Consider the following 13,512-nt stretch of genomic DNA (forward strand, 5'->3'; position numbering starts at 1 on the left):
GGTGCCTCGCAGAAATTTGATGTAAAGTCAGTGCTCTATCGTGAGGGAGATGATTGAAAAGCATGTGTCCTACCCATTCTCTTTTGCGTAATTACCATTTTCTTAATGCATGTAAAGCAACCGTACGCTTCTCTTCAAGTCATTAAATATAAGTTGATACAGTAAACGAAGGAAATTCCATTAACATTTTCTTTCATAGCACTTGTGTTACAGCTTATATATGACTAGTGTTGTCTAAATAAATCTCTCAGTCACATCGATGTGTGTGAATGTGTAGAACTTGCGTGTTGGAATTTTGTACTTTCACGTTTGACTATTTTTAGAATTTTGTCTGAGATCAGAATACAAGCTTTACCTTACATATTCCTTTACGTTTCAGTTACTCAAAAGAAAAGATTTAGCAATATTGACTTGCAATTCAATATTGTTTTTGATTTCAAGCTTTTCATTACAATTTACGTCATGAGTGTTAGCTAAAATAGTACTTGCCAGCCACTCCGGTATTTAGAAGCTATGAATCATGTATCATCATAGTGATCATCCACGGAAAAGCTATAGTGTAATTATATATACTAGAATAGTCTTGCTGGTCACAGATGTCGAGCGGAGGTAAAGACAATGGACCGTACCCCCTTTTGGGATTTTTTTTTTTACTGCAACCCACTACATCGAGTGCGGAAATTCCGAATGTGCATTTCAAAATTTTAATCCCTCTCCTCCCCCAAATTTCTTAAATTTTCACTTAAAAGAATTTTTTTTTTTTTTTTTTTTTTTTTTTGGCGAAATACGGAGATCAGGATTCTGAAAAAGAAATTTTGTAAAATTCAATTTTCAACCCCCCCCTCCCCTATGACAAGAAGTGAAATTAGTGTTATCTGTTTCACGCACGCATAGAATTATAAAATAGATGCAAAAAGTATCTAAACAGAACTTGACATGCTAGAAACGCGTTTTCAAAATTTTAATACGAATTTCCAAAGAAAAAAATTTCGTAATTTAAACCCGCCCCATCAGGAAATCTGATAAGCTGGAAACAACAGCCAAACCGTGGATCAACTTCCTAAATACGAATTACAAAAGAGAAAAATTTTTAAATGTCATTTTGTTGCGTGTGAGAGCAAAAAATCTAATATTTACATCCCTTCATTCCAAAAGACCCTGACCACAACATGTTGGGTTATGTTCGTAATGAAACATTAGTAGGGGAGAGGGGTATCTATTTTTTTTTTTTTTTTTTTTTTTAAATTGATAGTTTACAGAATTCGTTTTTCATAATCTACGTATTTTGCCAAAAAAAATCTTTTTTTTAATGAAAATTTAGTGGGGAGGAAGGAGGATTTACATTTCGAAATGCAGATTCGGAATCTCCGCTCTTGATACAGTGGGTTCCTGTGAAAAAAAACCAAGAGTGTTATTAATGATAGTCGCATCAAAACAATGACAGAAGCCATTGATAAATGTTGGCAATAGAGTAATTATGTGAACATAAACACTATTGAAATGTGAACTGTCTGATACAGCTGTAATGTCTATATCGAAAATATCGTCCACGTAATTACATGTCGGGGCTAATGCAGTTTCGCACCTCTCATTGTCATTGGGTGTGGCTATGTCAGTGATCTGACAGCAATTTTTTTTTTGTTCAATATGACTATATCTGGTCGACAATACTCACTTTATCAATCAAAGTCAAAATTCCAGAATTTCGTCACTTCCTCGTAATCTATGTCGAAAACAAGAATCCAATGAATCTTCCCTCCGCCCTATTGTTCCCAACACACCCAATTTGTTTGTTTATAGAAGTATGGCAGTATGATTGTTAATTGTTTGTAGGCTTTAAGAGTTTCTATTAAATCTTTTAATATATTAAATATATTATTTAATGTGCCCCAAGTCAGAAGTTTCTGACTTGGGGCACACAAGTCTATTTTAGTTATCGTGTGTATTATACCTAAGATCGTTGGAGGTTTTAAGTCTATACAGTTTACGGTTTAATTACAATGTAGCTGAATTTTTATTTTTGTATATTCATGCTCTTCGATATAAAACAGGAATTATCTAGCAGCCAACTCTGCAAATTACATCTTGCTTTCTAACTTAAAAAAGAAACACACTGAATAATGTAATATTATTTAGGTAAAAAGATTCTTAAAACATTGGATGGTTACGAAATCAGTGACATGGCCGTACTATTTGAATTACATGTTCAATCCATTTTGCATACTGCTTCGCAGTTTTCTTCAGCTCGAAGCTATAAAAGAAGACATTTGCTGTAAATGCTACGCATTGAAATCTAACCTGGGACCTCCAGTTTCGAAGCAAACTGTCTGATGATTCGGTCATGATGCGCCTGCGACGCATAGAGTAGAGAAACTTGCCGGATATGGATGTGTTCTTAGGACCTTGACCGACAATGCAAAACGGAAATGACGTATCAACCTAGAATAGAAACTACTTGGCAATACCGGAATCGTGTGAATTCTAAATATCTTGGTTGTGCATTCAGTCAGAAAACGAATGTATGGACTAAATTAAATCTCGAGCAGTGCGTTGAATTTTTTCTTAATACGGCTCACATGGCGGAGGTGTAAACGGAACCCATAAAGATTTCATCCTATCACCCCCGTTTTCAGATATGGGGAGATTACGGAAAATTGCAAAAAAATCGTTTTGAAATTTCTTCATTTTTACTTTTTTCCATAACCGTAAGTACGAAAATTTTTGGAAACTTTTTTTAGAATCATAATCTCTGCATTTTTCTGCATATTTTGAAAAAAAAATTTTTGGCAACTTTTTTCAGAATCATAAAAGTAAAAGGGTGTTTTGGGAGGGGTACAAAAGGAAGTCTTGCCCGGAACCCTTCGCCCATTCTTAAAAAAATTTTTTTACAGAATCTCATGTTTTAGGTATAACTAAAAATGGTATACACTGCCTTATTATTAAAAAAATGTAAAATTTTTATTTATCTTGTAACTTTTTGTATTCTTGGTTTTTCAGTATACATTCGGGTTTCATTTATTATGCTATGTAATTAAGATGTTTGCATTGTTTGGTTAACACAAAGCTCTTCTGGCAAACTTTTTCATCATGCCATATGTGACAGAGAAATAGAACCCAAGTGTGATTGTATTTGATCTTTTTGAAACTTTGATTGTGAAAATGATTGAGAGGTTATAGGGACTTGTGTTACAACTTGAAATAACAATCTGTGGTTTAGTGAAGATAAGCCTTTGAGGCACCATTTAATCAAGTTGCTTCAAGGTTATATAAATTTCTTTATTGCAGTATGTTACCGGACAATCTCAATCCTATGACATTGGTGCCAATCCTTCAGCTGAAGAGGCTGCAGAATCCTATGATGATACGTCTGCTGGTGGACTTGACATTGTCCTAAGCCACAGACTGAAGGAGATTTATATAGACAAAGCCTACCTTAAGGATTATTTGAAAGACTACTCCAAAAAGTGAGTTTTACTCTTTATGTAATTTTAATTCATTTAAAGTTTTATACATAGAGGTCTACACACTGCTACAAAGGTAAAGGTAACGCTTTACATACAAATAATTACAGAGGTATCAAGCTGTTGGATCAGGTAATGAAGGTCACGGAGAGGGTCATAGCCCAACTAATTAGGGAGAGAGTCAGTTTAGATGAGATGCAGTTTTGGTTCGTGTCAGGGAAAAGCACCACTGATGCTATATTTCTGGTAAGACAGCTGCAGGAGAAATACTTAGCCAAAGATAAACCTCTGTACCTGGCTTACATTGACATGGAGAAAACCTTTGACAGGGTCCCTCAATCCCTTATCTGGTGGTCAATGAGGAAACTAGGGATAGATGGTTAGTGAGAGCCGTGCAGGGACGCTGTCAGTAAGGTGAGGGTTGGCAACGAGTACAGTGAAGAATTCCAGGTAGGGGTCCACCAAGGTTCAGTCGTCAGCCCCCTCCTATTTATCATAATCCGCCAGTCAATAACAGGAATTCAAGACAGGATTCCCTTGGGAGATCCTCTAATTGCTGAATCACTATCAGAACTAGACATTTCAGGTGTGGAGGGAAGGATTAGAATCGAAAGTCCTTAATCAACCTAGCTGAAATCCTAGTCCTAATAAGCAAGAAGGCAGGCAAACCACAAGTCCCTTCAGGTGGATGGCCCTGTTTGATCTGTAGAAAAGGCGTAGGTAGAAACTCTATAAGATGTACTCAGTGTAAGCTATGGACACATAAAAGGTGCAGCAATATCAAAGGAAGGCTAACTCGGAAGATAGTTATTGTGTGTGGCAGATGCTCAGGAGCAATAAACACTGAAAATGTGCAGAGAAAAACTAGTAGTAGTCATTTGCTTCTGTTACCTAGGTGCCCAAGTCAGTAGTGTGGGAGGGTGCGCATAAGTGTAGCTGCTAGAATACGAATAGCTTAGGCAAAGTTAAGAGAGCTCTTACCTCTGCAAGGTGACAAAGGGTCTCTTGCTCAGAGTAAAAGGTAGATTGTATGACGTGTACGAATAGCCATGCTACATGGCAGTGAAACATGGGCTGTGACTGCTGAGGACATGCGTAAGCTCACAAGGAATGAAGCCAGTATGCTCCGATGGATGTGTAATGTCAGTGTGCATACTCGACAGAGTATAAGTACCTTGAGAGAAAAGTTGGACCTAAAGCATCAGATGTGGCGAGAATGGATGAGGATAGCTGTGTGAAAAAGTGCTACACCCTAGCGGTTGAGGGAACCTGTGGAAGAGGAAGACCTGGGATGAAGTGGCGAAGCACGACCTTTGAACAAGAGGCCTCACCGAGACCTTTTGGAAATATGCTGTGCTGGAGAAGACCCAGCAAGCCAAGCGAGACCATAACCTCCAGCGTACTTTCCTTCATTGGACACTAAACGAAGACCTATTGATGCAAGTGAAATTGAAATCCAATTCGATGACTGGCATCTGTGCTATTGGAGCACTAAGAGCACCATCCGAGTGTGATCATTACCAGAGCAGCTATCTGGCTTCTGTGTCGGCACGTAAAAAGCACCATTCAAGCGTGATCGTTACCAGCGTTTCCTTACTGACACGTGCAAAGACATTCGAGCATGACCATTGCCAGTACCACCTGACTGACACATAAAAGCACCCACTACACTCTCAAGAGTGGTTGATGTTAGGAAGGGCAGCCATCTGGTTTGCCAGTTCTCAGTCTAATCATCCTACCCATGTTAGCATGGAAAGCAAACATTAAATGATGATGATGTCTAGTAATACTTTTGGATTATTCTGCATGCAACGTTAATGTTAGTAACTGAATCACTATCGTTTAACATCTGCCTTCCATGCATGGGTGGGTGGGACAACTGACAGGAGCTGGCCAGGTATAAGACTACTCCAGTTCTCCTTTCACATTGTATACATTAGCACACAGTATGCTTACTATTAAGTAACCAAAACATCACTTTATACAAGTGGTATTGCAATTTTATCTGAAAAGTTATGGCTGTATGACTAAGCTTGTTTCCTAACTGTTATCACAGGTTCAGTACCACTCTGTGGCACCTTGAGCATGTATCTTCTACTGTAAACCCCAGGTTAACCAAAGCATTGTGAGTGGATTTAGTTGACATCTTTGACATTTGATGGGTGTCACTGTCATTCAAGTGATATTGTTTCCAGCCTTCCATAAGGAATGTGTCTAACCGTGAGGAAATATTGCATTGATTCAAAACAGGTGGGGGTTTGGTGTTAGTGAGAGAAGGGTATCTAGCTCTTTTTTTTTTTTTTCTTTCTGTAGTTTCAGCTTGTAGCTGGGGCACTGCCATTTTGCTACACTGTTATTACAGAGAGCCTCTTCTAATATGTAGAATGGAGTTTGATGTCGCTATCCTCATTTGCACCTCTTGCCATTAGGTAGGTTCATCTGGGTCTCTCAACAGGAAGCGGTCAGGTTTTGATACTTACATCCACTTTGTGTGGGTTCCTCAGGCTCTTTGGAAGAATATTAACCCTTTTGTTACTATATTTCTGACCAAAATACACCCCTTATGTGTTTCAATTAATTTCTAACGTAATCATAAATTTAGTCTGGTTTCTTTAAACAACTATAACTTTTTTATTTATCAATATATTAACATGAATTTTGGAAGATAATTTAATGAAATGTTCTCAACCAATTCTATACTATAATTTTTGTCACAAAGTGACTCTAATTGCAGGTAGATACAGGTAAATTCAACAATATATAAAATTATTAAAATTTTGTTCAAACATCGCTATAGAAAATGGGTTATTAGCTAATATTCAATTGGGTATACAACAAAATTTTACGATAGAATTTGTTATTCTGGGTAACTTTCTGATACCCATAATAATATTTATGGCAAAATAGGCCTTAATTTCATTTAAGGTTGTGGGAAATAACAAACTATCCTTTCTTTTGCTTTGCTTACGTTTAGCGTAACAGTTCGTTTCCGCCGTAATGATTTCAAATAGGCTCATTCGAAAAAGTAAAAAGAAATAGTCTAAGGCTTTACTCTTCTGGGAAAGTCTGGCTTGGTCCAGTTTCTTCAGAAAATTCACCGAAAGAAACAGTTTTTAAATTTTCACTCCATTCAGGTGCCAATTCATTTTCTTTATCGCTGTCGGAGCTCTCAGATTCACTGTTTTCACTTTCGGAAAATGAAACATCAGATTCATTATCAAATACCACATGCTTTTTTTTTTTCAGTCATAGAGTTAGATTTATGAAGGTCTTCAGTAGAAAATCCTTCGAATTCTGACTCGCTGCTTGATATAATGAAATTCGTATCCATTTTTTGTCAGAATTACAAATTTTGAAAACACAATAGGAACAAATTTCGGGAAAAAATCTCCCATAATTCACGGAATTAAAATTACATTTCGATTTTTGTACAAAACTGTAGTTGAACTGTTTACGAAGTATAATACATGTTTTCACGAATGTACTAAAGAGATTTACTCTGATATTCTCATTTAAATATGAATAGGTAAATTCGGGCGGCTTGGTCACATTAACCAAAAATTTTTTCGGGCGGTTTGGTAACGAAAGGGTTAAAAAGCTGTGGGCCTCTGAAACCCAGGCTGTTCTCAAGTGCGATGGCAGTCCTGAGATCTTTGGCACTGTACAGTGTCGACCCATTCTGGCACAATCCCAGGATCTTCCAGATGTTTATGATTACATACTTTTCCTACCTTTGCTCCAGGGAGTAGTCTTAACTTAGCCTTTCCCAGTAACTGAGCTGTTGCAATGAGACAATCTTCTTTGTGAAGCTTTGCTGGATTACTTCAAGGTCTGCTGTTCATTTTACACTGTTGGGTGACCATAGCTGCGAGCAGTAATCCAGGCAGCTGATAACGAATGTCCACCAGATGACTCTCATGGTTTCCTTTTCTCTGGTTCTGGACGTTCCAGTCATCTGCACTTTGTTGCCATCCTGATCGATACCTAGGTCCCTCACTGATTTAGGCTCTGGGATTGAAATTCCCTGTGGACCAGTGTACCCTGTAAGTTTCATATTCAGTTTTGGACATTAGTAGTGCAGGGCTTGGAATTTTTCAGCACTAAACTGCATATTATTATCCTCAACCCATTTGTAAATTAAGTCCAACTCCTACTGCAGATGTGCAAAATCGCTGGGCTTCTGTATTTTCTGCGAGACATTATTATTGTCTGCGTAGCTAGCAAGAGTGGCTATATGGGCAGTTGAGGGCATATCTGAGAGGGCCACTATGAAAAGCAGTGGTCCTAAGACACTGCTCACTATTTTTGTTTTCGTTGACGTGGCCACTACTGCCTACTTTCTATCTTTCAGAAAGTCATGTAACCACTCTCCAATTTTCCAGCTATGCCGAGGCCATGCAGTTTGTGGCATATCATATCATGATCCACTTTATCAAAAGCTTTTGCAAATTGAAGGTATATTACATCCACATTTGAGTTGTGGAGTAACTGCCTCAGCACCCAGTCATAATGGTGTAAGAGCTGGGTCAAACAGATCTGACCTAGTTGAAAGCCATGCTGGGTATCACTCAACAAGTTATTTTCTTCAAGGAATGCGATTGGTTTCCCTCTGACTATCTGTTCTATGACTTTGTTGATGTGTGAAGTCAAAGAAATAGGCCTATAGTTTCTGGCATCTGCTCCCTCCTTTATGGATTGGGCATATTATTCCCTCTTTCAGCTTGCTTAGCAGCCTGCCATTTGCAAGGAAAGCTCTGGAAGATAATCTGTAGAGGTTTTGCCTTGGCGTACTTAAACAGTTTGAGGAGGATTGCTGCAAAGCCATCAGGACCAGCTGTTGAGTTTGTGTCCACCTCATCTATGGCTAGTAGTTTATCTTCTTTGTTAATGTTGATGTATTCCATCATAACTGACTCACTGGTTATAGGTGAGGTGGCAAAGAAATCCACTGGTTTGTTCACTTGTCTGTGTTCAAGCAGGGTTGTAAAGACACTTCTGAACTGGTCATTCAGTACTTCACCTATCCTAGTTGGACTATATGTGAGGGAGCCATCTTGGAGCTTACTGAGGCTTTCTTTCTTTCACATAAATGAAAGGCCTTTGGGTCTGACTAGTGTTTTTTATAACCCAGGCTTCTTTGTCTGCCCTCTCCCTCACATAGGATTGTTGCGGGTGTTTTTCAATCTCCGTCATTGTTTTAGGCTGAACCTTTCACTACTTTAGGAATGTTGGTTTAGACAATTTATTTTTTAGAGAAACAAAAGATGGGTTACTAATATGCATATAATAAAATATTATGTACTCGAAATCATTTTACAATAAAAAATATATAGATATATAAATACATAAATGTATCAATGCAAATACATTAAGATTATACAAATATATTGTCCTACTTACAATAAAAGTGATGTTAAAAATATAAATAGAATGGGTGGAGTATAAAATCAGAGTAGAATGTTATAAATCTATATGGAAGGTTATAAGTCCTTAACCCTTTCGTTACTATATTTCTGACCAAAATACACCCCTCATGAGTTTCAATTAAATTCTAAAATAATCATGAATTTAGGCTTGTTTCATTAAATAACTTTTTTACTTACCAACATATTGTGATATTTGAAACATAATTAAAGAAAGGGTTCTTAATCAATTTTATTGCATAACTTTTGTCTCAAAGTGACTTTAATTACAGGTAAATTGAGCAAATGATAAAAATATAAAAATTTTAAATTGAGCAAATGATAAAAATATTAAAATTTTGTTTAAACATCACCATAGAAAATGAATCAGCTAATATTCAAAGGGATAAGCAACAAAATTTCGATAAAGAAGAATTGTGCACATCACTAAATCATCAGTTGAATTTAATGCACAACAGGTGTACCATAAAGGTGGAATAAACTGAAATACTGGAATCCACTGCAAGTTTGACCGAACTAAAGAAATCGGTCAAAAAATAATATATGGCCCTGGTTATGGTATGGAAGTGATAAATTCCATACCACATCATTCCCTAGGCCATGCTGACTAACATTATTTTCCCTGTATAAAAACTAAATCCACTGCAGAAATTTTCCGAACTTTGATCCCCCATTTTGTGTTTGTTGACAATCTGCGTAAATTTGTTTCCGCATTGATCGCTTCAAACAATAACTTCCAGACCACATCGTACCCTAAGCCATACTGACTAACATTAGTTTCCCTGTATAAAAACTAAATCCACAGCAGTGCCCAGTACTTTGCTTCACAAATTTTCCAAACTTTGATCCCCCATTTTGTGTTTGTTTACAATCTGCGAAACAGTTTGCTTCCACAGTGATCACTCTAAACAAGCATACTGAAAAAAATAAAGTCTAATGGTTTCGCTTCCTCGGAAAAATTGCTAATAAAAACATTTTTTAAAGTTTTTTTTACTTCATTCCGATGTAAAATCATCTTTGCTGTCACTGTCGCCGCTTTGTTTCTTCGGAATCACTGCTTTTGGTTAATGGATAAAAAAATATCCTATTCATTGTACACCACGTGCTTTTGTACCTCATTCGTTCTTTTTCTCGATATCTCCCTATTTTCTGTTGAAAAAGCTTTAAATTCGGAATCAATGCTTGATAACACGAAGCTCATATCCATTTTCAAAGTTGAAGAAAAATTGATGCCGAAAAAAATCTCCCAAAATTCACTGACTTGAGATATCACTTCAAGCAATGTCGGATACTATAACCCAACTATTTACAAAGTGAACTCACATGTTTTAACGAATGTACCAACGAGATTTGGGTTCAAATTTACATTTAAATAACAATAGGTTCTCTCGGCCGGGTTGGTGTTATGAACCAAAAACTTTTTTGGCCGGGTTAGTAACGAAAGGGTTAAGTTCTGATGGGGGTGTAGTGGTCCAAAGATATAATACATTTTAAAGTAATGGACTTTAAAATCTTAATTTTTAATACAGTTGACATTGTAAGTAGATCTATATATTTGTAGGATCTTAAATGTTTTCTTAGTGTATTGGTATGTATGGGTATATATATGTGTGTGTGTGTGAGTATTATGAATTGTTGCATTCATTTTAATGGTCTCTCTCACATTTTGGAAACTGTAAAAATTGAAATTTTATGCTCAACTTTTCATCCTGGGTTTCAAAAGTAGTTTGTTTCAGTTGATGTTAATTAGTTCTAGGATGACCTAGATAGAGCAGAACTATAATCAAAGGTGGAGGCATGGTTGTGCAATGAAGTTCACTTCCCAACCGCTTGGTTTTGGGTTTTGGTAGACACATTGGGCTGACCAAACCTTTGTGAGTAGATCTGGTAGACGGAAGCTGGAAAAAGCCTCTCGTGTTTGTATCTCCACCGCCATCACTTGACAACTAATGCTGGTATATTTATATCCCTGTGACTTAGTGATTCAGCAAAAGAGATAGAATAAGTCCTGGGGTTGGTTGGTTTGACTAAAAACCCTTTAGGTGGTGCTCCAGCATGGCTGCAGTCAAATGATTGAAACCGGTAACAATAGAACACTTAAGCATTTAAACCAGCCATATCCAGTCCAAATATTCAACCTGTTTTATGTTCAAACCAGTCAAATATGGCTTCTCATACTTCCTACACTGTCATTCTAAAAGAAAAAAAAAATCACATCAAAATATTATTGATGCTACAAGATAGTGCAGGATTAAACCAAAACTGAATTTGTCAGTGTAACTGAATGCTAGGGGGTTAAATAGTCATCATTTTATGTCCACTTTCCATGCTGACATGAGCTGGGCAAATTGTAATAGTCTGAATCTAAGACAGTAGGATGTGGTTTGAGATCTTCGAGTTTGACCATACATTGTTTTGTTAATGTTGGGGTTTTTGTTTTAAGTAAATATTAATTATCTGCTTGGCAACAAAATTTAATTTCCAATTACAGGATTTTAGAGTTACTTAAAGCAAAAGATACTGAAAAAGCCGATCATTTTAAATCAAATGCACCAGCTGTTGTCAAACGCATTTTGGGTCGATTTAAAGAACTACGCTTCTTTGTAGGTAAGTAATTTTTCTTTTTTTAAATGAAAGTTGCTATTTTACTTTTTAGAATCCTTGTATGTTATAGAATATTATCAACTACATGTCAACAGGCAGCAAGTTAGCAAACTTTTGGAGCTTTGAAATGAATGCCCTGCAATATTTAATCCTAGCTGTGTTTTGTTGCTGCTGAAGTCAACTTGCTTCTTTTGGGATCATTAAAAACTTATCAGGTGTGGTGGGTTGGTAGAACTGCTAACATTAGATCTTGTGGTATTTATTCTAGCCCTTAGAACATATGTCAGCTATTGTACTACCTCAAAAATATTGAGAATCAGGATTGTTATCTTAAAACTGCCTTGGTACTGCTTGTATGTGAGGGGCTCTGCCCCACCCCCACATGTTGTTCCCTAACACGTCCTTTCCTCTTATCACCTCAGTAGAATAAAGCACATATTACATTCCCACATCAAACCAGTTCCATTTCCCATTGTCTCTACCAATCACCTCTTTACTGCACCTTCTCTCCATTCCCTGTGCTGTTCTCTAGTAACACCATTCCTATTAGCCTCCAGCCTTAGTGCTCTCACATATCTATTACAACCCCTGCCCCTCTCCTATATTTCTGTCACTTCGTGTGGCCCACTTGCCCAACCCAAGCTTCATATCACCAAGCCTAATGTCCCTTAAGGACATGTCCTAACACATTTTTGCTATCATCTCCCAATTGCTCTCTTTTATCTTAGTCTTTCTTTTCCAACTGGGGTATCCTTGTAGTGTTATGAAAATGTCCAAGGTATTGATTTTATAGTTCATAAAATTGCAAATTTTGTGTCAAGCTACACTGTTAATATTAAATTAACTAAAGCATCTTATTTCTAACACAAATCATGCCTACATTTCCTATGACAATGGTAAATCATGAAAATTAGTTGCTCTAAATAACTAATAAAAATTGTTTTTTTTTTATACTCAGGGGGTGAGTCTGATGAGATCGGTGCAATTATGATGCTTGATCATCGAGATGATGAAACTCCTTTCTTCATAGTTTTTAAAGATGGTCTTGAAGCGATGAAATGTGTAAGTATAGCTGAAACTTCAAACATTAGTACAACACATAACTCTGTTGAATCATATCTCCATTTCAAATCACAACCTAACAAATCTACTTCTTATTTATTCATCATCTAACTGAATTTTGATAATAAGTGTAGTCTTAAAATATATGGGACACCTGTATAAATAATAGTAATTTGCCCTTTTTTATGTTTAAAGTGCCTTTCATTCCTAAGCAAATCCTCTGTGGTTTTTATATCTGGCAATGATATCAGTTGTGGATTTAAGTGAATTAAAGATTTGCCTTAATACTTTTTAGTATTTTACAAGAGCATCTGCCCCAATTAATCTCATGCAAGCATGGAAGAGACAATATAAGATTCAGTGTAAATCGAAGTAAGGCTAGCAGCAAAGAATGGTTTTTTTTTCCCCTCCCTGGTTTCTGTTGGCCTCTTGACTTGGAAATTTGAGATATACACACACACATCTTTTCAGAGAGGATGTGGGGCATGACAATCTTAACTTCCAAGATACAGTGAAAGTCAAGTACTGCAACTTTTGGTCATTTTAGTGTTTTCATTTGCAAGAACAAGCATGTGTACTAAATAAAACCAGAGGTGAATAGTAGGCATTAATAAACTTAATTATCAATAATAGTAAGGTCTTATTACCAAGATATTATAAGATGTATTTTTATATTCTATGGTGATGTAGCTTTTACCTTTTTTTGTGTGTAATATATATTTCGTTTTATGGCATATTCTATACATATTTTTATTGCTGTCTTTTTCCAGTGAGGTATTGATTGGCCACATGGCAATGTGAAAAGAAAAATTGAACCAACTTGTATGTTAATCATAGCTGTGTCATTAGTATTCTTTTAAAAGAATCTTCTGAAGAGACAGACATGCATATCCTCTACAGTGATTGATATTGGTAATAAAATGAAATCAAACTTTATTTTTTTAAAAATTTTCTCAGTTGTT

General features: G+C 36.4%; 1 protein-coding gene across 2 annotated transcripts in view; it reads left to right on the plus strand.

Annotated features, from left to right (window-relative positions):
- LOC115210412 (translationally-controlled tumor protein homolog) overlaps positions 1-13,477 on the plus strand; it is a 13,934-nt gene extending 457 nt beyond the window's left edge. The window contains exons 3-6 of one of the 2 annotated variants that reach the window (XM_029779014.2): positions 3,286-3,464; positions 11,376-11,491; positions 12,447-12,550; positions 13,321-13,477. In XM_029779014.2, coding sequence (XP_029634874.1) covers positions 3,286-3,464; positions 11,376-11,491; positions 12,447-12,550; positions 13,321-13,323 — 402 coding nt within the window. In that variant the 3' untranslated portion in view covers positions 13,324-13,477. The remainder of the gene's footprint in view (positions 1-3,285; positions 3,465-11,375; positions 11,492-12,446; positions 12,551-13,320) is intronic. The other variant, XM_036502990.1, reaches the window with a different exon arrangement.
- Positions 13,478-13,512: the final 35 nt, after the last annotated feature.

The sequence above is a fragment of the Octopus sinensis genome, linkage group LG1, assembly GCF_006345805.1.
Source record: "Octopus sinensis linkage group LG1, ASM634580v1, whole genome shotgun sequence".
NCBI classification, from domain to species: Eukaryota; Metazoa; Mollusca; class Cephalopoda; order Octopoda; family Octopodidae; genus Octopus; species Octopus sinensis.